This window comes from Malania oleifera, chromosome 2 (genome assembly GCF_029873635.1).
Source record: "Malania oleifera isolate guangnan ecotype guangnan chromosome 2, ASM2987363v1, whole genome shotgun sequence".
In the NCBI taxonomy this organism is placed as follows: Eukaryota; Viridiplantae; Streptophyta; class Magnoliopsida; order Santalales; family Ximeniaceae; genus Malania; species Malania oleifera.
The window spans coordinates 111968597-111994028 of NC_080418.1; the positions used below are offsets into that span (position 1 = coordinate 111968597).

Genomic DNA, 25432 nt, shown 5'->3' on the forward strand with positions numbered 1-25432 from the left:
AAAAGAATAACTTAAATAATATGAAAATATTGTGTCATCTTCAATGTTTTATAGATCGTGGAAAGTTAGAAATTAATTAATACTGTCACAATCACTTAGAAATCCAAAAATAAATAAGAAAATTAATTTTGTTATTTAAAGTTTGTTAAAAAAAATGGATAACTAAGAAATAATATTATTTCCAAAAATTTTTAGTTCTCAGCTATTTCAGTACCTTATTTCTAATGTTGGATAAGTGAATCAATTTGAGAGTCAACTTTTGGAAAGTCTATTTTATAACTTTTCACGAAATAAATGGGCATGTGTCTCGTACCAACTTTTGAAAAGTCAGCCGCTTGGTGTTGTAATTTTTAAAAATTCTTCCTGGCAATCCACCACCATATGTATGTATGTATATATATATATACGCACGTAGCCCCAACTCTCCGCCACCACTAAACGCAGTACTTCTTACCCATAGCTATTTTCCTGAACTTTTCTCTGCTGTGCGTCTGTTTCGATGACGGACCCTATCTCTCTCACACTCTATGAAAAGGTCGCTCATAAAAACTCCTTACTCAGATCCTTGGATTTCATCATCCTCTTCCTTCTCCTCTCTCTCCTCTCCTATCGTCTATTCTCACTCGACAGCCATGGCCTCACTTGGTTACTCGCCTTCCTGTGCGAGCTATGGTTCACCTTCAACTGGCTTCTCATCATCACCATCAAAGGGAACCAAGTTGACTACAAAACTTATCCACAACGACTCTTACACCACCGGTATATTGTACACAGAAATCTCCAGTTTTAACTTTGAAAGGATTGGGAAAGTAATATTACTGTGTGTGTGTGTGTGTGTGTTTATATATACATACATATATATATATATATATATATATATATAAATTTAGTAAATTATGTTTCTTTTTCCCAGCAAGGAAATCGAGCTTCCAGCAGTGGACATGTTTGTTACTACAGCAGATCCTGTATTAGAGTCGCCAATCATCACTATAAACACAGTGCTGTCGTTGATGGCAGTTGATTATCCGGCTGATAAGCTAGCTTGCTATGTGTCGGACGATGGGGGTTCAGCTATTACATTTTATGCCCTTACGGAAGCATTGAAGTTCGCTAAGTTATGGATTCCCTTCTGCAAGAAATATGGCATTCTTGTTAGAGCCCCCTTCAGGTACTTCTCTGGCAGTGAGCCCATTTGGAGTGAGACTTTACTACAGCTCAAACAAGATTGGACAATCATGAAGGTACTTAATTTTTAATGCTTTTTTTTTTTTTTTTAAATAATCCTAGGAATCTAGTCACCATTTCACCACTTGCGACACTATGATGCGACACCAAACTTTGAGAGTGAAAGTCACCCGCCCATTAACGGTATTCTGATAATTCATGGGGATAAATTTTCAAGGAGGAATCGAACCCGTAAACTTTGAGTCAGCAAAGTTACAAGTCGCCTTAACCACTTGAGTTAACCTGACTGGGTTTACTAAATTTTTAATGTTAAATTTTGAATTTCACGCCTATAATTACAAACAGGCTTATGGACATCATAGACCACGTGGAACCTGTTGGGATTATCCTTCATCGATTGTGGGAGCGGCCAGTGGTAAGTTATTAAGTGTGAGGGAAAACTTTATCCCATGAGTTAACTTTTGGGGTTGAGAAGGTCCTAAACTGTCCAACACTGGCATCAGAGTCAGGTTCAACATTCTCCCCGAGATGTTGGGTACATGGTGTAACCTATTTGGAACCCGATGTGTGAGGGGGAGATTGTTGGGGTTATCCCACATCGGTTGTGGAAGGGGCTGGTGGTCAGTTATTAAGTATAAAGGAAAGTCTCACCCCATAAACTAACTTTTGAGATTGAGAAGACCTAAGACCACTTAATAGAACCAGAAAGAAGGGAAGAGATGCTTGCGTCTTTCGGCTTTTCTCCATTCTTTATGGACTATGTGGGTGTTATGGTGACACATCATTGATAAATAGCATTGCATATATTTTTAAATGCATACATATATGCAGCATAATTGTATATATAATTATGTATGATTGTCTTCATCTTATTACAGGATGAATATGAAAAGCTTATTCAAAAAATCGAGAATGCAGTGCAAAAGCACATGTTGCGTGATTTTTCAGGCGAGTTCGATGTTTTTTCAAATATAGATCCCAAAAATCATTCCACCATAGTCAAGGTAGGTATTTATAGCTCATTATTTCTAAATCAAACTTTAGGTAGATTTAATATATATATATAGTAAGAGAATATGTGCGTTTCTGTGTTTTTATTGTTCATTCAACATTTATAAGGTTAGGACTATACATTCGGTGATATTTCATCTCTACTCCATTCTATACCCCATGTCCCATCTCATCCCATCCCTTTTATGTTTTAAATTTGAAACCTCCATAATATATTTTATAAACTTTAAATATTGAAATGGCCTGTAAAGAATTCAAATTTCTTTAATAATCTGAGAATATTTTTAGTGTTATGATTATCTAGCTTGTGCATACTAATATATTTAAGCATTTAATTTTTAAAAATTTATTATAAAAGGTAAATTATGCTCCCATTGAGATTTTAAGTTGACAATAATAATAAAGTATTATTACAAAAACAATATTAATTGATTGAGAATTGATTAATTTATACATTATAACACATCAATTTGCAATCAATGTGCATGCACATGTCTTTGAAACAAGTTTCGTGATCATACAGTAAAAGATGTAGGGCCTAGAAAAAAAAAATAATTAAGTAGACTGGGGTGGCCATCTGATCCATACACTAACATGATAAAGAGGTGAGCAAATCATGATTTTTTTATTACTTCTTTTCAGCAAAAAGATGCTTGTAATGCTCTATCTCTTTTGAAAATTCTAACCCAATGAAGTTTTTGAAATTATACATATGATGTTCTATCTCTTTTGACAATACTATCCCTAACCGTGATGTTTTTGAAAATATTTAATACATAAATTTTAAATTTTCACTAAAATTTAAGATATTTTAACTCTCAAAACAATTGGTTGAGTAAATAGTAATTTGAATATGTTTAATTATTTTATTCCTTGATACAAGTTGGAATAGATCTGGGACTGATGACAACAATAGTCCTCTTTCACTTACAAAGACCCTATCGTTACTCGTAAAGTCTTTAAAACTATCAATGTAAAATTTGAATTTTCTTCTCCTAATATTTAAGATATTTTATAGTACTTCAATTTTCTCTTCATAAATATTAATTTGAGCTTGCTTAATTGTTCTATTTTTCTTGTCACTATAAAATAAATTAAAATATATATGATATTCAAAATAAAAATATAAATTATTGTGGCACATTATAAGAAAAAAATAAACATTTTAATCGCATTAAATTCACGAACTCTATTTCTAATTTGTCACCAAACTTGTTGGTCATCATGTGTTAAGGGAAACTTGAATATTTCCAAGTACAATTTTATTTTCAAGAATATTTGGAAGCCTGAAAATAGTATGAAATTCAACCAATGATACAATTATTGTATATAATAATGGCCAAGTGGGATTAGTGCAGCCTATGTGGGGTTAGTCGAAGGCAAATAATTGCTGCTGCTTAGTGCTTACCAAATTCTCTAAACTATCTTTCAAATAAAAAAATTAAAAAAAGTTCTCTGTTCTTTAAATATTGAGATAAACATTGAGATCACTAAACAAATTGACAGAGCTTTTGCAGAAGCAGACAAATTGAGGACTAAATTGCTTGGATTATGTTGTTGTAGGTTATATGGGAGAATAAGGAGAGGATCTCTGATGGATTACCACATCTAATTTATATGTCAAGGGAGAAGCATCCAGAGCATCCACATCATTACAAAGCTGGCGCAATGAATGCTTTGGTGACCTATGAGCTAATGCAGCCTATGATTCTTATTATTATTATTATTATTAAAAGCAAAAGATCTATGTCGATTTTCTTTTAGATTTGGTACAAAAAAATGTGGAATTCTTTTAAGATTTTAAAAATTACACATACATATGTCGTATGGGATTTGACTAAATAATATAAATTTCCTTCTGACATTTTTAAAATTTTATGAACATTTTCAAAAATTTGATGAAAAGATATTAAGCATGTTCTTATATTTACAAAATAAGTTTTGTGAGGGATACAGGAAGGGGTGTTCATGGTTTGATTATTTGAGCCGAATCTCTAGAAATTGAACCAAATCTTTTGATTTGGCATTGGTCTAGTTAAACGACGATTCAATTCGGTTATCTGATCCAAATCAATTTTCATATCACTATAATTTTTTTTATAAAGAAAAATGAAATGTTTTACTTGATTTTTAACTTACTATGTGTATTAATTATACTTTATCTATATTAATTAATCATCCAAAATATATTTATGCATGCCATTTTGTAACTTTAAGACATATTATATATATTATTATATATTTGTAACTTTAAGGCATATTATATAATATAACTTATGCATATTGTAAATAATACATATATCTTTTGGTTTGAGTAACTATCTACTAATTAAAAAATGTAAGTTTCATTTGGTTCAGATCGATTCTTGAATTGGATTTGTTTTCAAATATTTTTGAACATCTCTAGACATAACTGTCCCAAAATTAAATGTCAAAAGAAGCTCATGAAATTTTTCAAACAATAAGGGAATCCTTATTTTCAACAAATCTTAGAAGGAGTTTGTCAAATTTTTTGAAATCTCATGATATGCTACTTCATTATTTTCAGACAAAACCTAGAGAAGGTTGATTTCTTTTACCATTATTATTCTTATTACTACTGTTGTTATCATTGATAACAGGTTAGAGTTTCCGGAGTAATGACAAATGCTCCGTTCATATTGAATGTTGACTGTGATATGCATGTCAACAATCCACAAATTGTGCTTCATGCAATGTGTTTGTTACTTGGTTCTCATGATGAAAGTGAAGGCGCATTTGTCCAGTCTCCTCAAATCTATGAGGCACCTGGGTCACTTCAAGTTCTATATCAAGTAAGTATGTGAAATTAAATGCAGTTAATTTCTGTCTCTTGCATCATATCAAGAAAAATATGTTAATGACTTTTTTAAATATAAAAAAGTTTAAATGACAACAGACATGTGGACATTAGATTCTTTGTGCGATTGAACTTATTTTTAAGTGCATTCATTCATAGCGGAGGTTTACATGTCATCAACTAAATTATTAATATATATATATATATATATATATATATATATATATATATACACACACATATTAATAATCTAGGAAATTCAGTCACCATCGTATCACTTTGGACACTATGGTGCGACACCAAATTCAGGAGGTTGAAAATTACCAATCCATTGACGCATCCCTAGTAATTCACTTATCATGTCACCACACAACACCTTCAGCAAAAGACTATTACTTTGCCCATTGTTCCCTCCTCCATGCAGGTTATTGACTTCTTTAGAAAGTCTCACACTGTCCAGTGTTTTCATTTTTTGGTTGACAAACTCTCGATGTTTCTTGCTGCCGTATCGTGAGTTTGAGGAGGCGATGTTAGTGATAATAATTATTTCTATTATATTAAGGTAGAATAGTCATTTTTTCTATTATTCTTGTAAGCTATATAAGTCATATTTATCTCTTGTAGAACCCTAGTGTTTTCAATGTAGGCCTTTTCTTTTTCTAATTATTTGGTTTCTCTATGATTCTAACATATCAATATAATGCCTCAAGAGGAAATCAAACTCATGATCTTAGGGTCATCAAAGTTATAAATCGTCCAAACCATTTGAGCTGGCCCAACTGAGCCATCATGAATTGTTATTAGTTTATTGGACATAACAATGTTGTTCTTCATGCATTGTTATTAGTTTATGGGGCGAGGAATAGCGGGAATGCAAGGACCTTTTTATGCGGGCACAGGATGCTTTCATAGACGGAAAATCATTTATGGAGCGTGCCCAGATGACAAGGAAATCAGAGAAAGAAATCTGACTACTGCTCGCGCTGGTATGACACTCACGCATAAATTCTACTTTTGCGATTGCTAAATATGGGTTCAAATCATTTTGTTGCTGTTAATTAATTTCCATTTCCTGGACAGATCATTTGACTGCTCAGAAACTGCAAAAAATGTTTGGAAAATCTACCGAATTCGTTGAATCGGCAGCTGAGATTTTATTAGAGCAGGAAGAGAAGCTGAATCACAGAAATCATTTTACTAGTTCAATTGCCGCAGCTTACGAAGTCGCTAGTTGTCGTTATGAGTATGGAACAAGCTGGGGTACAAACGTAAGTGACCAACTTCCACCACCCCCCAAATGCACACACCCACCAAAATAATTTACACTTCAGAATGTCGATATGCTAATTGTTATTAGCATTGCATGTGTTATTTTTTATGTATTGAAATGAAACTTTTATTTTTGGATAAAAGACATTAATATTTGACAAAAAGATAATATTTTTTAAAAAAATTTTAAAATTTTCATGAACTTTCTTCGAAATTTTAAAAATTATAGAGACCTCTTCTGAGATTTGTCAAAAAAAACAAATTTTCCTTATATTTTATAAAAAGACAAGTATTTTAAGGAGATGTTCCTCAAAATTTTGAAATCTCATAAGATTTTTCTATCTTTTTGTCAAATTTAGGGGAGGTGGGTACTTTTGCTCTTTATTTTTATTTTTATTTTCAATTAGGGAACATTATAAAATAAGGGACAAATATTTTTTATAACCATAGGATTTCAGCCATCATTTGGTCGCTTTAGATACTATAGTGCGGCACCAAACCCAGGAGATAAAAGCCGGTTGCGCATTGATGTACTCCTGATAATTCACCAACGTAATGCTTTAAGGGGGAATCGAATTCATGACCTTAAGGTCACCAAATTCATAAGTCGTCCTTCCCACTTGAGCTGAATAAAATAAAGGGACATATACTATAAAATTTAAAATAAATTTATCATTTAATAAAAAGAAAGTAAACATGCCGTTTGAATGATACTTTTTTGAAGCGACTCTTCCGTTTTATTGGTATCAGATTGGCCTGTTATATGGATCAACGACCGAAGACATCCTGACGGGACTGATGATCCATGCAAGGGGATGGAGATCCCTGTACTATGACCCAGACCCGCGAGCGTTTCTCGGGTCAGCACCATCGGGCGGGCTAACTGCAATGATCCAACAGAAGAGATGGGCAATGGGGCTACTTGAAATCCTACTCAGCAGGAACAATCCCCTTGTTGCTACTCTCACTGGGAAGCTCCAATTCCGGCAGTGCGTGGGCTATATTTGGCTCCAAATATGGGGCCTGAGGTCCATCCCCGAGCTATGTTATACTCTCCTCCCGGCGTATTGTATCATCACCAACACCCACTTCTTGCCCAAGGTGAGCACTCTACAACTCTTCCAATTTTAGAATGACCTGCTTTTTCATGTGCCTTTTATATTTTTTATAATCCCGGGACTCCAATCACGATCGCCCCACTTTATTCAAAACTGAATTATTTTACATTTTGTTCCAATTTTTCAGTTTCAGTTATTATTATTATTATTATTATTATTATTATTATTATTATTTATTTTATTTTTTTTTTAAATTTTATTCTTGAGTCAATCTAAGAATATCAATATAACCATTTTTCTATTTACATACATTTATTGAATAATAATCACCCACTTATTTTTTGCTATCTTTCATAACTCGAGAAGCTTATACTAGAGGACAACTAGCCTTCAGAGATCGAAAATCTATAAAACAAAATTGATTTGAGGTTGATCTAACATTCTCTTCAATGTCAAGGTTGTTGAAAGGCAAATACAAGAGTATATATGATAAGATTAATTTGGAGCATCTCATGCGTTGTTGATACTAAGCAGTTTTCTCATATTTATATGACTTGGAATCGTTTAATCGTAAATGTGGAATGGTGTAAATAACTTAGATTAAATGTGTTATTACCACATTTGAATGGTGTAATTAGTGTCTAGTTTTTGTTAATGCCTTCTATAAGCGGGGTCTAGTTGGCATTTCTTCATATGTTCTCTTGGATTATTTAAGTTTTTCTTGAGCTAGATATCTGATTTGACTTAGAGTTTTTATGGGCAATAGGTAGGGTGACCTTGGAACCATGACTCTTTGTGCGTAGAAAAAAATTCTTATGCCCTTTGAATTAGTTGGTAGAGTTGATCTCGATTTTTCCATCTCTTTATTAAACATTTCAATAGAAAAAAATATTCATGACATAGGTTGAATTATTTTGACAAGACGAGAATTGGAATATTTTGATTCTCTGCCACATCCCATGGAGGTTTCAAGCACATGGTCTATGTTTCTATATCTAGTCGATTGTACTATGCAAACGAATCTTGGACGTTGATACAACATTCCTCCCAACCATCTATAACCCTTGCCCTTATATAAGCATGATCTTCAATACAATTATCACATTTTCCCTTTTTGAACTCTTAAAACTTCATTATCATATGAAATAGTTAGAGAATTTGGAGCAGTTCGTGGTTGTTCCATCATCTTTCATTTTGATTAAGTTTCTTTCTCACTATTTAGGTACACTTTCTCTTTGGGTTTCCTTCTCCTTTCTTTGACCATTGAGGTTCTTCCCTTGTTCATGATCCATTGTATAGATGATTCTAAAGAAAGTTGATCTGAATATTGTTTTTTGTTTTGCCTCATTTGTAATGCATAGTGACATTCTACATAAGAGTTATTTGACTAAGTTCATTGCTAGCAATAAGCTAATGCCTCCGAGTGTTTTTTAGCCATCCACAACCCAAAAGTTGTATAAACTAAATTTTTAGCATATTTTAGGTTGATGATTTTGGTTCTTAGGTTAGTGGCCTTGTAATAGAAGTTAGGGAATATTTTTGCAGAAGATATCTATTATAAACCTCTTCACCAAAAGATTATTACTATACTATATCCTTAGTCAAATTTGATAGCATTAGCAAGGTTTACTGCGCCCCTTTTAACTTCTCTCCGTATTTATTCTCCTTTAAATCACTTGGATCTCTATTCAAGCAGAAAGTCTTTGTGAGAATTTTTCTTAGGTAGGCTTAAAGCTTCCATTTCTCCTCTTTTGTAGTGATTGCATTTTGTCACTATAACAAAGGTCCTAAGCAACTAGCCCCTAATAGTTAACAAATCCTTGGGGTTTGATTGCCTTGGTGTTATAACTAGTCTTTTTATTAAATTTAACACATTATGAGCTATATTGCTTCACATAAACAACCATTTGGATTAGGTGGCTACTACTTTTGCACAAAAAAATCATAAGTATCTTAAACACAACCCTCAACTCCACAAAAGTTAAAAAAAGGTATGTTTTTCCTAAGGAGCGTGAACCAAGCCCACTTTTTTTTTTTTTTTTTTTCACTAAAAGAGGGCGGCACCTCTATTTATTTATTAATATATCCTTACTTTTGGTAGAGGAATACCGTGATTACAAGATAAGCAAAAGGTGGATTATAGAAAAATCCTCCAAAAAAAAACAATATCAGCAACGAATCAAATTAGGACAACAAAACTAAACATAACTAACAAAGAAGATAAAAACATAAATACAATCAAAATCAAATCAAAATATATCAAATAAAACTCTAGAATTGAATTAACGATGAACGGAAACAAGACGCCACCTATCCACTTTCTTAGCTCTAGCCTCTTGAAAAAGCCACCTATGAAGCCTTTCTTGATATAGACAAACACCTTTGTGCAACTAATCTTCCTCACCCATATGACTAAATACGCTTTAAATTCTTAATTGTGTGTTTTTTTGCTTTACCTTCTAAGGCTAGGTCATCACGCCGAAGTGACGCGCCGTTCAGGTATGATGTTAAATATACGAGGGTTCCTACACCATTATGGACATGGGCATGTATAGAAGTTAGTTTAGGAAATTAGGATTAGATTAACAACTTGGAATATAGGAATAGTTCTTGGTAAAAACATAAAAATTGTGGACACAGTGATTAGAAAAAAAAAAATATAATTTGCCTTCAAGAAATTAAGTGGGTGGGGAAAAAAGTTAGAGAAATTGATAAATTAGGATTTAAACTTTGTTGCACTAGAAAATAAAAACATAAGAATAAAGTTGGCATTAATGTAGATAAAAAAAAAAAAAAAAAAAGATAGTGTAGTTGATGTAAACAAAGTAGGGGATAGAATTATTAAAATCAATATGGTATTAGGGAAAGAGATAAAAAATATTATTAGAGCTTGTGCTCCTCAAGTAAGCTTAGCAAAAAATTAAAAGAGATAATTTTGGGAAGATTTGGATAGTATTATACTAGGAACTAAAAAAAATTCATAATAGGAGATTTGAAGGAAGAAGGGATAATAAAGGTTATTAGAGGATACATAGAGGATATGGATATAGAGAAAAAAAATGAGTCTGGAGAGATGATATTAGACTTCGCCATGTCATAATTTTATTACGATGAATTCTTGCTTTAAGAATAGAGAAGAATACTTAATAGCCTTTAAAAGTCGACAAACTAGAAGTCAAATAGATTTTTTTTTTTTTAACTAGGAGGGTAGATTGTTTATTATGCAAGGATTGTAAAGTTATTTTCAAGTGAAAGTCTAACCCCATAACATAGAGTTTTAGTGTTAGATATATATATACTAAAAAATGGGGAAAAAAAAGATAAAATAAATCAGTGTAAGAGAACTAGATGGTAGAACCTAAAGAGAGAAAATATAATAAAATTTAAATATAAAATGATCAAAGATGAGGATTTGATTATAGAGGATGGGATGGATACAAATACTCTTTAGAGTAGGCTAGCTAGTTTTATTAAAAAGATAACAAAAGAGATTTTAGGTGAATCAAAGAGAAGATTTTTGACTAACAAAGAAAGTTGGTGGTGAGATAAAGATGTCCAAAAAACTGTAAAGACAAAAAGAATTTGTTATAAAACATAGCAAAAATGTAGAAATATGGATAATTTTGAAAAGTATAAAGATGCGAGAAAAGATGCAAAAAATGCAATTAGTGAAGCTAAACATAGATCATATAATAGTTTGTATGATAGATTAGATACAAATGAAGAGGAAATGGATCTATTTAAACTTGCTAAAGTTAAAGAAAAAAAAGAATAAGGATTTAGAAAATGTAAAATGTACAAAAAGTGAGGATGGCATTGTATTGGTTAAGGATAAAGACATAAAAGATAGATGGCGAAGTTACTTTAGTATGTTGTTTAATGATAATCAAATAGAAGGCTTAAACTTAGAATTGAAAAGTAAGGAAAAAACTAAAAATATGAGATTTATTTTACAAAATTAGAGTTAATGAAGTTAAGTTTCCACTAAAAAAAATGAAAAATGGAAAAGTTATTGACTCACTCTGAAAATGAGTAATTCAGAAGCTATCCCAGGTATAAGAGTATAGTCGTGTAATAATTAGCCTAAGAGCCAGATCGTCTCATTAGGGAATGCAAATTAATTCCAAACTTGTGTTAAAATTTAAAAAAAAAAAAAAAAGGAAAATAAGAAAACAAATTTTACTGAACATGATTCAAATTCAATTTTGTAGGATTTGTGAGAATTTTTTATGAAATTGAAATGACGCGAAGCCTAAACAATGATACTAACACATATAAACCAACCAAACAACTCACTAATTAAACACTTCAAATAGTAAACCAAAAGTAAGAACCTCACTAATCAGATTTAAATAAGGACAAAATAAACTTAAATCTCAACTATAACGTAAGAATAATAAGCCGACTCAACACAATGCTATGAATAAACAAAAAGAAAGTAAACTGTGACTCAACAATGACTCAACTAGATGAATACAAACTAACTTAAACAATAAATACACTCAACAAAACATTACTAAGCTTAAACCAGTAAAGAAAAGAAATTCCAACAGAATATTCAAAATATAAAATAAGACAACTAATTAAAAACAAGGAAAAGAGAGAAAACTTAATCAAAAATTTATCGAATAAAAGAGTTCTTCAACAACGAAAAATACTTAGCACACTAATTGACCTAAACAAAAGCTTAATCCCAACCTTAACTTTAAATGAAGATAATAACTCAATCAAGTATTAAATTCCAACAATGTCTTGAAATAAGAACACAAATTGACTTTAATAATAATAACCCAATAAATACTTAAGTTACTTTAAATTAAACAAAATTAAAATTAACCATGCAAATAACTTAACCAAATATTTAAGTGCATAAGAGAAAGAGAAAAGAGAGAGAGAGCAGCTGGCCGTGTGGGTTGCAGGAACTGGCAGCAGCAGCAGCAACAGGGAAGAAGGCCTTGCTCTTGGGTTCTCGGGTTCGCTTCCAACAACAGCAGCACACAGCAACCTCTCGGGTTGCTCCCACGCAGCACACAGCACAGCAGTCCGAGAAGCAGCAGAGTTGAGAGGGAGAGAAGACAGAAAAAGGAAGAGACAGAGAGGGCTGACAGAGAGAGGAAAAGAAAAGAGAAATAGATAGAGAGGAAACCGAAAGGGAGAGATAGAGAAGTGCTGAAAAAAATAAAAGAGAAGAGAGGCAGGGAAGGGACGATAACTGAGAGAGAAGGGAAGGAAAGAAAAGGGAGAGAAGGTGAGGGAGACGGGATTGAGACAAAGGAGGGGGCGCTGGCCAAAAAGACTTTAAGAAGTCCAAACCCCAAGAAGCCCTACACGCTTTTCTTTTCGTCCCCTTTGTTATTTGCCTCCCTAAAAAGCCACCTGCTGCCAGCGCCTACTAACCCAGCAAACACACACACGGGCTCCTCTTACATGGTGGGGTCACATCAAGGCCCAGCCCACTTTTTTTCTTTTTTCATTTCAATTGGGTTCCAACATGTACCGTTCTTCTTTTGTTTTCAATTCTGCTCACCCACCTCACAGCCGTGGCCAGCTTCATGCACAGCCCACAAGCCCACGGTTGAAGCCGAGCTTGCCCTCAAGTCTATACCTTCTTGAGTATTCTCCGCATGGCAAGCCCAGTGTACTTGAATTTTAACTTTAGCATCCAAAAATTATCTTACAATAGTAAAATACAAAAAGTCTGTAAATTATTAAATAAAAATTAATTATTATAATTTGAACACAATGTTAAAAGATTGAACATAATTAGGCGTTCAATAAAAAAATATAATCTTTATTGCATGATTTTAAACACATAATTATGCAATTTAGACGCGTAATCAGTTACGATACTAGAGAACATCCTAATTGAAGTTTGGAAATGCTTAGGTGACAACGGAATTATGTGGTTAACAAATTAATTTAACACAATTATAAAAACTAAGAAAATACTATATGAATGGAGAAAAAACACTTTAATACTTATATACAAAACTAAAGGAGATACTCAAAATTGTAATAACTATCGTGGAATTAAACTTACGAGTCATATAATGAAACTGTGGGAAAAGGTAGTTAAACAAAGATTAAGACTAAATGAAGGTCTTAGAAAATCAAATTTGTTTTATGTCTGGGAGATCTACTATAGAGGTTATATATCTTTTAAGAATATTAATGGAAAAATTTAGGGAAAAGAATGACTTGCATATGGTATTTATTGATTTAGAGAAAGCATATGATAGGGTACCTAGGGAAGTTCCTTCTATGGTGGGTTTTAGAAAATATATATGTAGTAAGAATATTGATGTCATTAAGGATATGTACAATAGAGTAATGACTAGTGTAAGGAAAATAGATGGAGAAACGAGAGAATTTCCAATCACTATAAGTGTATAACAAGGATCTGCTTTGAGCCTTTATCTTTTAGCTTTGGTGATGAATCAACTTACTAAGAACATTCAAAATGAAGTTCCATGGTATATGTTGTTCACAATTGATATTGAATTGATTGATAAAACTAGGGGCGGAGTAGAGTTTAAGTTAGAATTATGGAGAGAAACTTTAGAATCTATAGGCCTTAGAATAAGTAAAAATAATACAAAATATATGAAATGTAATTTTAGTAATGGTAGGGAGAATATTGGAAACAAAGTTAAACTCGATGATGAAAAAATAAATAGCACTTGTAGATTTTGATACCTTTAATTTATTATGCAAGTTGAAGGAAAAATTGAAAATGATGTAATGCTTGGAATTAAAACAGATTGGGTAAAATGGAGAAGTGTTTCAAGTGTACTTTGTGAACGTAGAATATTTATAGGATGGCTATAAGACCAACTATTCTATATGGATCAAAATGTTTGGTGACAAAGAAACAGAATATCCCAAAAGTAAAAGTCGTCAAGATGTGAATGCTTAGATGAATGAGTGATATAACACTGAAAGATAAATTGAAGAATGAACATATTCGCAGTAAGTTAAGTGTAACCCATATTGAAGATAAGATAAAGAAGGGATGACTTAGATAGTTTGGGAACTTTCAACATATGCCACATAGTGCACTAGTAAGGAAAAGTCAGTTAGTTATTGTGGCGGACAGTAGAAAGGGTAGAGGTAGATCTAAAATAACTTAGAATGAGATAGTGAGTAGGGATTTAATAGCCCTAAATATGTCAAAAGAAATGGTCCATCATTGCATAAATTAGCAAAAACTGATTCATATAACCAACTCCACTTAGTGAGATTTAAGGCTTGAATTTTTTGCTTTTGTACTTTCTAAGGCTTAAATCTCTTAAGAAAGTGTTGTTTTGAGTTGTTTTCTATGTGAACAAGGGTACATTTAATCCATGATTCTCAGAGACTCCACTGAAGGAGCGAAGAACTTGAAATAGAAGACTTGCATGGTGATTATGAGCAGAAAGGATGTATTCATGACACCTTACCCTTGGCCATTCCAAAGAAAAAGAATGAATGCCTAACCTTTTTTATTTTTTAAAGAGGGCGGTACCTCCATTTATTTATTAATATACCCTCACTTTTGGCAGAGCAATACCGTAGTTACAAGATAAAACAAAAGGGAGAGTACAGAAAAACCCTCCCAAAACTAGCAACCAACCAAACTAGGACAACAAAACTAAACATAACTAACACAGAAGATAAACACATAGACACAATCAAAATCAAAACAAAACACACCAAAAGAAACTCTAGATTTGAACTAATGACGAACAGAAATGAGACCTCACCTATCCATCTGAAGAATACCTTTCAAATAATGGGGTAAAATGTGTTGTTCTTCGTACATTACATTGTTTCTCATTTCTCCTTCTTTAGCAAGAAAATCAACAGCACTATTGCCTTCCCTATATTGATGCATCATCATGATGTTCACTCCTTCAAGCTCTACCATGAGCTCCTCCAAAAATTTCCAAAGATACCACAAAATACATCTACCTTTTCGAAGCCAATCAACTAAAATTCACAAACCACTTTCAATAATCACATTAAAATAATGCAAACGTTTGCACAAACAAATTTTTTCCCTGATTACTTTTAATTCCGCACTATTATTCGTACCATTGCCAAAATAACTTGAAAAAATCGCTTTTACCATGTCATGACAATCCCGAATAATTCCTCTATCTCCTGAAGTACCCGAATTACCCCTACAACTCCCATCACAATTAAGTTTTATCCACGCTACTGGAGGTTTAACCCAAGAAATAATTTTTTCAGGCCTGTCGCAAACTCCCTGATGCTTAATTTGAAACTCATTCAAAATCTTAATGTCCGACTTCTTCAATTTTTTAAAAAATTAGTACTCTCAGCAGTAAAACTAACCCAGAATCGAACACTTCTACATACTTGATCTGCACTTTGATAAACTCCTTCCATTCTCGCTTTACATCTTCGATTCTAGAAGCACCATGTAATCAAACACGGAATCAGCCAGATTAAAAAACCTTTAATAGACGATTTTTGAGCATAGTGGATCCAATTTACCATTTTATTTTTCCAGGGAAGGAATCGTTGGAAAGGAATCCCCAATACAACACTAGCCCAACGCCAAACCTCTAAAGTCACCTCACCTAAAGAAATAATATGATTAATGTTTTCCTGACTTCTTTGAACGCAGCAATCACAAACCGAAACTATCGATATTCCTTTGGCCTGAATTCTATCATCTATAGGCAAGCATTTAAACCAGGCTCTCCATAAACACATTGAGATTCTTCTGGGCAATAAAGGATGCCAAAACCAGTCATTCCACACAAAATTATCACTTTTGCTCCTTACTGCCTCCCAAGCTGTTTTTGTAGAAAATTTACCGTCAGGGGCAGGCTTCCATATAAAAATATCCTGCACACTTTTACCCACCGGTACCTGGTGCAAAATTTCCCTTGTTTTATCGACACCAACCAATTCTAGTACTAAATCAGAGTTCCAATTATTATTTAGTCAGCAATCCTTAATACATAGTTTCTTGTTCAAAATATCCTCAGTGCTCATAGATAACGGGTCTGATGACAGCCACCTATCGAACCAAAAAGAAGAGTTTCCACCTCTCACCAAAATTTTAATATTATCCATAACTTATGGAATGGTGGTCATAATTGATTTCCAAAACTGAGAATCATTTGCTCTCCCCTTTCTTATTAATAAATGATCATTTCTGCAATATTTAGCCCTGAAAAAACCTGCCCACAGATTGTTAAAGGTGAGCAATCTGAAGGCAAATTTCATGATAAGAGATTTCTGAACTTCTTTAAGATCTCTCAGGCCCAGACCCCCTTCCGAGGTAGGTTTACAAATTTTACCCCAAGAGCGCCAATGAATCTTTCTTTTATCTTTCACCTCTCCCCATAAAAAATTAGAAAGAAGAGAATTAATGCAAGAATATGTGATGTGCAAAACCTTAATAACAGACATCAAATGACTAGACATGCTAGACAACACATATCTTAATAAAATCAATCTTCCACCTTGTGAGAGCAACTTAGATTTCCACCCGAAATTTTTTTTTTCTAATCTTCTCCACAAGAGGCTCCACTATCCTCAAAGACAATTTTTCAAACACCAAAGGTGCACCTAAATATGTAATTGGAAATTTACCTTCCATGAAACTCGTGATTTTCAATAAACCACGCTTTTGAGTAGGAGTGATGTATTTCAAAAGGAATAACGTTGACTCTGTCTTACTGATTTTTTGACCTAACCACTTCTCATACATTTTCTGAGCATAAACTAAACTTTTAATAGACATCTTCTCACCATTCAAAAAAATAAGAGTATCATCTGCATATAACAAATGCGAAACCAATGGGGCCCCAATTGGATGATTAAATTGACCAATCCGACCAGTCTCATAGTTTTTCCTAAGCGACCTTGTCAAAACCTCCTTCATTATGATGAATAAATAAGGAAAAAGTGGATCCACTTGCTGCAAGCCTCTTGTAGATTGAAAAACCCCTTTAAAGGGGTTCCGTTCATCAAAATAGAAAACCATGGAGACTCCACACAATTTTTTATGAGTTTGCAAAACCTCTCAGAGAAACCAAAAGCCTTAAGAACCTCTAGAAGAAATTTCCATTTCACTCTATCATAAGCCTTAACCATATCGAGTTTTACCATCACATTGCCACCAGCTATTTTTTTATGCAAAGACTGAACCATTTCTTGAGTAAGTATAATATTTTCAAAAATACTACACCCAAGAATAAAAGCGCCTTGTTCATGCGAGACCAACTTATCAATAACCTCGGTTAGTTTAAAAACAATAATCTTGGAAAGAAAACTTGGAAAGAGTAGTGCCCTGAAAAAAATCCATTTCCACATCTAAGAGATCTTTTTTTACAATGTCCCAGCAGGATTTATAGAATTCAGAGCCAAATCCATCCTATCCTGGACTACTTTCTTTGGGGATAGAAAACACCACTCTCTTAACTTCTTCTTCTGTTAGTTCGGAGTAGAGGAAATTATTATCAACATCTGAAATTTGCCTTTGAATTAACTCGGAGAGATCGCATGGTTCAACCGCTGAAAACTCTAAAAGAACATTCTGGAAAAAAAAAACAGCTGCTTCATTATGAATTGCTTTCGCACCCTGCAATATCCTCCCATCATTTAGAACCATATGATTTATGGAACTCTTATACCGCTTCTGATTGATAACTAAATGGAAGAATTTAGAGTCTTGATCCCCCTCAATCAACCTTTTTTTTTTTTTTTTTTTGCAATTTTTCCTAGGCGAGATGCTTCTCTATTCTCCCGCACCTGAATCTCCAACTTAGTAGTCAAGTAATCAGCTTCGACGTCCTCAAAAAAACCTGCTTACAGTTGATTTTCTAGATATTCCGTCCTTTCCTCAAGAGCTTTTAAATTTTCTCTCACTCTCCCAAAGACATTTTTATTGCATGCACGTAATGCAACTTTAGTTCTCTTAAGGTGAATAGAAAGTTTCAAAAGACCTAAGGCCGAGTCATTCCTAATCCAGGCATCTTTAACACATGACAAAAACATATCATGTGAGCTCCACATATTTAAGAACTGAAATAGGGTTGGGCCATACCGAGAGACAGACGTATTTGTATACATCACTATAGGGCTATAATATGAGGATTTCTGATTTAGATATTTGAATTGAGCCGAACCATATAGGTTGGAAAAACCATTATTAATAAGAACACGATCAAGCTTAGCCCAACTACGAGCCACCCCTTCATGGCCATTGCACCATGACATTCATGAGCCTGTGTTTGACAAATCAAAAAGACCACAATGATGTAAGCATTCATTAAACTCCATCATAGGTAACAGTGGTCTTGGATTTCCACCAATTCTTCCAGTCTCCATTCGAATAACATTAAAATCACCCATGACCAACCAAGAAAAATCTGATTGGCACTCCTCCAGTTGCCTCCATAACTTTCTTCTTTCAACATAAGAACATTTGATATAGACAAAACTCACTGAAATTCTTTGTTTGTCCTTAAAAAACCACCAGAAAATCTGCTGAGTCGTGATTGAAATCACCTCAAAGGCATTTATATCCCTCCAAAACAACCACATTTTATCGCCCTGATTTTCATTAGATATAAAATGGTTATAATTCATAAAATTACCTAACATTACCATCCACTCCTTAGCCACGAACGGTTCTAAAATAGCGACAACCCAACATTAAACTTTTTAATTAGCTTCTTTAACTTGCCTCTAGACATGCCTAACCCCTTAATATTCCAGAAAAGAATTGTATTTGTCATAAATTTAATTTATGCGGTCTGATGAGAACCCTCTGAGATTTCTTCACAAATTTTTTTATGGAAATCCATCCCTGCCCTGTTTCAGACTCATACATTTTTTCTTTACCCCTTTAAAACTAATATTTCACCTTCCTCCCTCTCGGATGAATAACCTCGAGCCAATCCCTCCTGACGTAAACCTTGGTCCCCATCTTCAGTCAGTTTAAAACTATCCACTTGATCCACTTCCTCTTTAGATATAGGTTCATCATTTGAAACTCAAGGATCATCAGCACACCCAACTTCTTCACACTCCCCTTCATTCCTCTCTGTTGAACCTTCATTCCCATTATTTTCTATTCCTCTCTGCAGTATATCAGAGTTTTGCCTTGCCTGATCCTCTTTTCCTTGAACCACAGGATTTTCCGCTATTTCAGGGCCCCTATCATTAATCTGTTTCGTCATATGCACATTACTGGGTTCTACTTCTTGCACCACCTTCTTAGCCCCTTTATTCTCATCGATATCGATTTCTATTACACTGTCATTAGTCTTTGGTTTCCATATCTTTTTTTCTTTATATTTTTCATCCTCCCTTCAATTCTCTCCCACCCTAAAAACAATCGAGGTATGTCCTTGCTTGCAACATTTAGAGCAGAAAAAATCCACATTTTCATATTTGGCTTCTTGCAAAATACATTGTTTCAGAGATAAAATAAGAGGAAATCTCTTTACCAGCTCCATTGTTAGGTCAACTTCCATGCGAATACATGCCCCCGATGCTCTCGTCCGGTTGATTGTTGCATTATCAGTTCCAAGATAACGACCAAAACGAGTTGCTATTATTTGGAGAAAATCCGTTCGGTAAAGATGCATTGGTAACCCTGGTAAGAAAATCCATTGAGGAGCTAATGGAGATTCTTTTTTGGTATCAAAATCCTTCGTCCACTTGAACAGTTGAAAAGAATTGCCTTCCATAGTTCTATCTTCCATTGCCCAACCATGCAGAAAGTCACGTTCGTTTTTCATTTGAATTAACACATGATAATCATCCATAACATTGATCGTTGAAATTTTCGTCAAACTCCACGTTTTTGCAATCGATAGCTGAATTTTATCAATAAATGGTTGATTCCTAAAAAATTTCATTATTAATGTTGGGTTGTACGCTACAAAAAGAGTTTGAGGAAAGGGTGGTCCTTCACCCTTTCCTCAAACTCTTTTGTAGCGTACTCCCTTGTCTAGTTCATCTATGAGAAATATAAAGTATAATTCAGAGCGACAACTAGTTCATTGTTTACAAGTACCCTTCATCATATAATCTAATTTCATATCACTCTATGAGAATAATGAATAGCTCCATCCTTTTGAGTAAGAAGGGAATCAAAGCCAACCTCATTAATTAAGCATGCTCTACTCAGGAAAAGGATACTAAGCATATGGATGAAATGGGTAGTAAAACCATGATAAGCCAATCTATGTGCCATGTTGTAAGGGTGAGCGTCAATACAATTTACTGGCTTTTTCATACATTGTGTTTACTAATTGAAAATTGTCATCATTACTATACATGTCTTGGGAAATGACAAAGTTGTTTTGTTTTTACTAACCTAAACTTGTCATCATTATTGTACGTGGCTTAATGGAAGTGACAAAGTTGTTAGAACAACTAGATAGGGAGTACGCTACAAAAGAGTTTTGAGGAAAGGGCGAATGACCACCCCATATCTGTATTAAGGAGGTCTAAGCCTGCTTAGCCAAATCCAACTCAAAGGTGACTACACTCACTATAAGTACATAGTTGGGTGGAGGTTGACAAGAAGTAGCTAAGGAGAATCTAGAGAATATGAGAAGAAAGAATTGCTAAGAGGACATGGATTCATGGATTAAAATATACGAACATACGGTAGTGTTTCACGTCATTCTAATGTTCTTCTTATGTTGGGCTTATAATCACGTCAATTAAATGATTTAATGCTTGTATTTTTTTATTCATGCTATGGTTTCCTATTTTTGTTTTTTTTTTTTTTGTATCCCACTATGCTTCTTCTTGTCTAAATGTTATATTTAGTTTATTATTATTATTATTATTATTATTATTATTATTATTATATTTTATTAATTTAGTTTATTATTATGTTTATATTATTATTATGATTATTATGTATTGTGGTATTTTAGTATTTTAGTCTATTATTATTATTATTATTATTATTATTATTATTATTATTATTATTATTATTATTATGCATTATGGTATTTTAGTTATCTTTACCTATTTTAGTATTTTAGATCTTCTCATATTATTACGTTCATCTTTATTATTATGTATTGTGGTATTTTAATATTTTAATTTATTTTTATTTATCTTTATTATTATTATTATTATTATTATTATTATTATTATTATTATTATTATTATTATTATTATCATCATGTTTATAAAAAAATGATTTTTATTGTTATTGTGGTATTTTAGTTTATCTTTATTATTATATATTGTGATATTTTAGCATTTTAGTTTATTATTATTATTATTATATGAAAAACAATGATAAAAAGAAACCTTTGAAAAATCCTGGAATTATATTTTGAAAAAAAAAAAAAAAAGGTTAGAAAGCTCTGAGGGGGGTTTTCTAGTGAGATCCATTTTTTGGGGGTCTTATTAGACATTCATAGATCACATCTTGCTTTGATTATATTCTATAAATTGGGTATATTTGTTAATTTAAAAATGAGTAAATTAAAAGGTTATTAAAATTCAATTTGGCGATAGTTCTTAGTTAATTAGGTATCGTTCGTAGAACGGGTGTGTATGGGGTGCGAATACCTTCTTCTTGCATATCCGAACCCTCGATCCCAATTCTGGTATACGCAGACTAATACTATTCTTAATTGAGTAGTAATCAGGTGTTCTAACCGCACCAAGAAAAAATAGGCTAATGGCGACTCCAAACTCCATTTTTTTTTTAAATCACACTTATTTTTTATTCCCCTCACCTCCCCGGGGCACCTCGATCCCACAACGTCATGACATTTACTACATTGTAGGCTAAGAGTCAAAGTATATAATATTCCCAAGGAATCATGTTTATAAATAAGGTGTTTTACAATAGAATACACAATTATTATTATTATTATTATTATTATTATTATTATTATTATTATTATTATTATTATTGTTGTTGTTGTTGTTGTTATTATTATTTATTTTAAAGAAGATTTTCCTTACATCAATGAGAGTTTGAAGCTAGATCTATTCATGCAACAAAAATCTAATGCACTAGATGAGCCCATTGCAAAAATGCTAAATCGTGACACCTTAACATTCTATTACTATTTATAGCAATTCACATTTTTTTCTTACTATGAAAAAGGCAATTGACATTCTATTCATTCAATCACAGGGATTGGCCCAACTTATACCTGTCGCTCTCTTTTTAACTTACAACATGTACACTCTCTGGGAATACCATTTAACCGGCATATCAATCCATGTATGGTGGAACAACCAACAAATAGCAAGAATAACATCAACGACGGCATGGTTGTTTGGATTCTTAAGTGTCATCCCCAAGATACTAGGATTCTCTGAGATTGTGTTTGAAGTAACCCCAAAGAGCCGCCCTTCTCTTGATAACCAGGTTGATGCCATTGCCGATGCAGGTGGCTTCACTTTCGATGAGTCTCCAATGTTTGTGGTGGCCTCAACTATTTTTTTAGTGTACATGTCTGCTGTGGTTGCGCTATTGTTAGGGCTGCAGCCATCAAGCCAGGGTGGGAACGGGGTTGGGTTGGCGGATATCGCATGCGGCGTATGGGCGGTACTATGCTTTTGGCCTTTTGGAGAAGGGTTGTTCAGAAAAGGGAAAAATGGGATTCCTACATCTACTATATGCAAATCAACTGCTTTGGCATTCTTTTTTGTGCAATTATGTTTATGGAGCTCAAGGATGAAGTTTGTTGAAACTTAAACTTGACTGGTTGTAGAAGAGATGGCCGGCAGCCCACCTCTGTTGAATTTGCGCTGGAGTCGGCAGCAGTCTCGCCAACTCCAGCCACCATTGTTGATTATAATCTTCATCTACCGTTCATCCTTTGCTATATATAGATGTGTGTGTATTTGTAATGTAATGTGGTGTAAAGAGGGTGAATAACTAGTGAGTGGAGAGAATTGTATTTTGAGAAGGTCTCTGTATTTTATTTTCATATTGAAATCATTTGAGTGTTTTGTGTGCAATTGTGCATTTCCTCACTAAGTTCAATCACAACACGAGATTGAGTGAGTCGCTTCCACCCATAAGTGGTATCAGAGCGCCCAAGTTCGTTGAAATTTGCCAAATAGAGGCGAACATAGAGAAATTCAAAATTTCTCCCAGATTTGATGTTGTTCAAAATTAATTTTTGAGCATACCATTGTGACATTCACGTCGATACGAGTCCATAGGTGAAAACCACGTCTCAAACGGAGTCCAAAGGACTACACACGCGCCCACACACGCCACCAGACGAATTTGCGTCATCAGCACACGCTGCACGCGCCGGCTAGAGTACTAACCGACAACATCATGTGCCCACACACGTCGCCTTCGCTCAAGTGACGTGATCCGGCCCGAAAACCCAATTCGTGATTCGGACTAGCAATGTACAACTCAAATCTAGACTCGAACACGGCCCAACCCGGCTGAACAACCCGTGTCCACGACTTGCGGATCATCGCGACATGCCCAGAATCCGCCACGTGTCCTAATGGTAATATCTGACACTGTTAATCTCTGTGAAGTCAAATCGGCCCAGCTAAATTGATCTGCAACCTTCTTTTAGTCAGTTAAGTGATTTTTAAACTAGTTGTTTAAAACCCAAAACCAATTCCTAAAGTTTTTCGAGTTTCTAAACACATTGGTGGTATTAGATTTGCCAAAATCGATCCGCATCAGTTTGTTTTTTTTATAAATTAAACCCGATGGCCAAATGGTACTACACAAGAGGTGATTCCAAAACTGACACGAGAGAACTATGACAACTAGTGTATTCAAATGAGAGCCCTACTAGGTGCTCAGGATACTGTGGACATTATTGAAGATAAGTACAAAGAAGTCCCATCAAAAGAAGTCAAAACATCTATGTCTGATTGTTGACCTTATATATAGGTCACACCTGATTTTGATAATAACAAATACTTGTTGTATTTTATGGATGTTTGAGGATATGTGCAGGTATTTGTGCTATTTATAAAGTTTTAGCATTGAACCTAGAGCAATAAGTTTTATACATTGGGAATTTTGAATTCCTCAATAATTCTAGTTATTCTTGGAGTTTTATGTGCATGTTTAGTTGTTGAAAAGATTTTTTATTTTTCTTTCTCGTTAAAAAAATAATAAAGAAAACAAAACCGTATTTTTTATTTTTAGATTTTATATAAAAAATTAAGAAAACATTAAAAATGTTTTTGATCTTTTTATAAATATTTTTTAAAAAATTTAAAATAAGATGATAAGATCGTAATCCTTTTTACAAAGGGAAAATTATATAAATCCCCATTGTGGTTGATAAAAAATTACTAAGTCATCATGTGGTGACTCTAAAACCCTCTTTGGTTTTTAGAATTATGAAAAATTATCACACTGTTAGTTTTCTTGAGGGAAATCAATAAATAAATGGAAATGCTATTTTAAGAAACAAAAATGCCCTTATATGATAACAATCTTTTCCTTTAAACTTGCAAATAATAATAAAATTGTTTACTATAGTCCCAATTATTATCAAATATAGTTTAGGTATCTTTCTCAAGTCATATGAGAATACTATATACATTACTTACTAAGTTCATTAGATATAAAATTAAAATAAGAATTTGAAATATTTATTTTAGAGTTTAATCGCAATAGTATTCTAATAAACCTAAAAACAATAACTCTTAAAAAATTAAACCTAAAAACAATAGAACAATTATAGCACTAATAAAATTAATTAAAATATATTAATAAAATCAGAGGTTAGAGGGTAGATGATGCCATTGCCTCTCTACCCATATGATTAGAAGATCCTTACTACTCTCATCTATTGCTTATGTTAATTAATTACATGGATCATTTTAATACTTTTAACACATTTCAGTAACATGAGTTAATGGCTGGAATTATAACTTTTTATTGCTTTAAAACTCACCATTGGGGGGTGGGTAAACGATCATAATAAACTACTCTGTGACTTATTGTTTTTTGATGGGTGGAGAGGTACACTCAGTCACTGGATGTGACTGAAACTCAGTGAGGATAAATACCAAACAAGTATATTTCAATCTGGAAAATAATACAGAGGAATTCAAAAACAAAATCTCTCGCTCACTCACT

The 25432-nt window shown here is 33.3% G+C and overlaps 1 protein-coding gene across 1 annotated transcript; it reads left to right on the forward strand.

The window, feature by feature from the left end:
* The first annotated feature begins 430 nt into the window (after nucleotides 1-430).
* Nucleotides 431-23299, forward strand: LOC131148840 (cellulose synthase-like protein B4). Its single transcript, XM_058098777.1, has 9 exons — nucleotides 431-759; nucleotides 914-1241; nucleotides 2064-2189; nucleotides 3760-3876; nucleotides 4818-5009; nucleotides 5862-6000; nucleotides 6095-6282; nucleotides 7034-7384; nucleotides 22487-23299. The coding sequence occupies exons 1-9, from the start codon at nucleotides 500-502 to the stop codon at nucleotides 23051-23053; spliced, it is 2268 nt and encodes a 755-aa protein (XP_057954760.1). The 5' UTR covers nucleotides 431-499; the 3' UTR covers nucleotides 23054-23299.
* Nucleotides 23300-25432: the final 2133 nt, after the last annotated feature.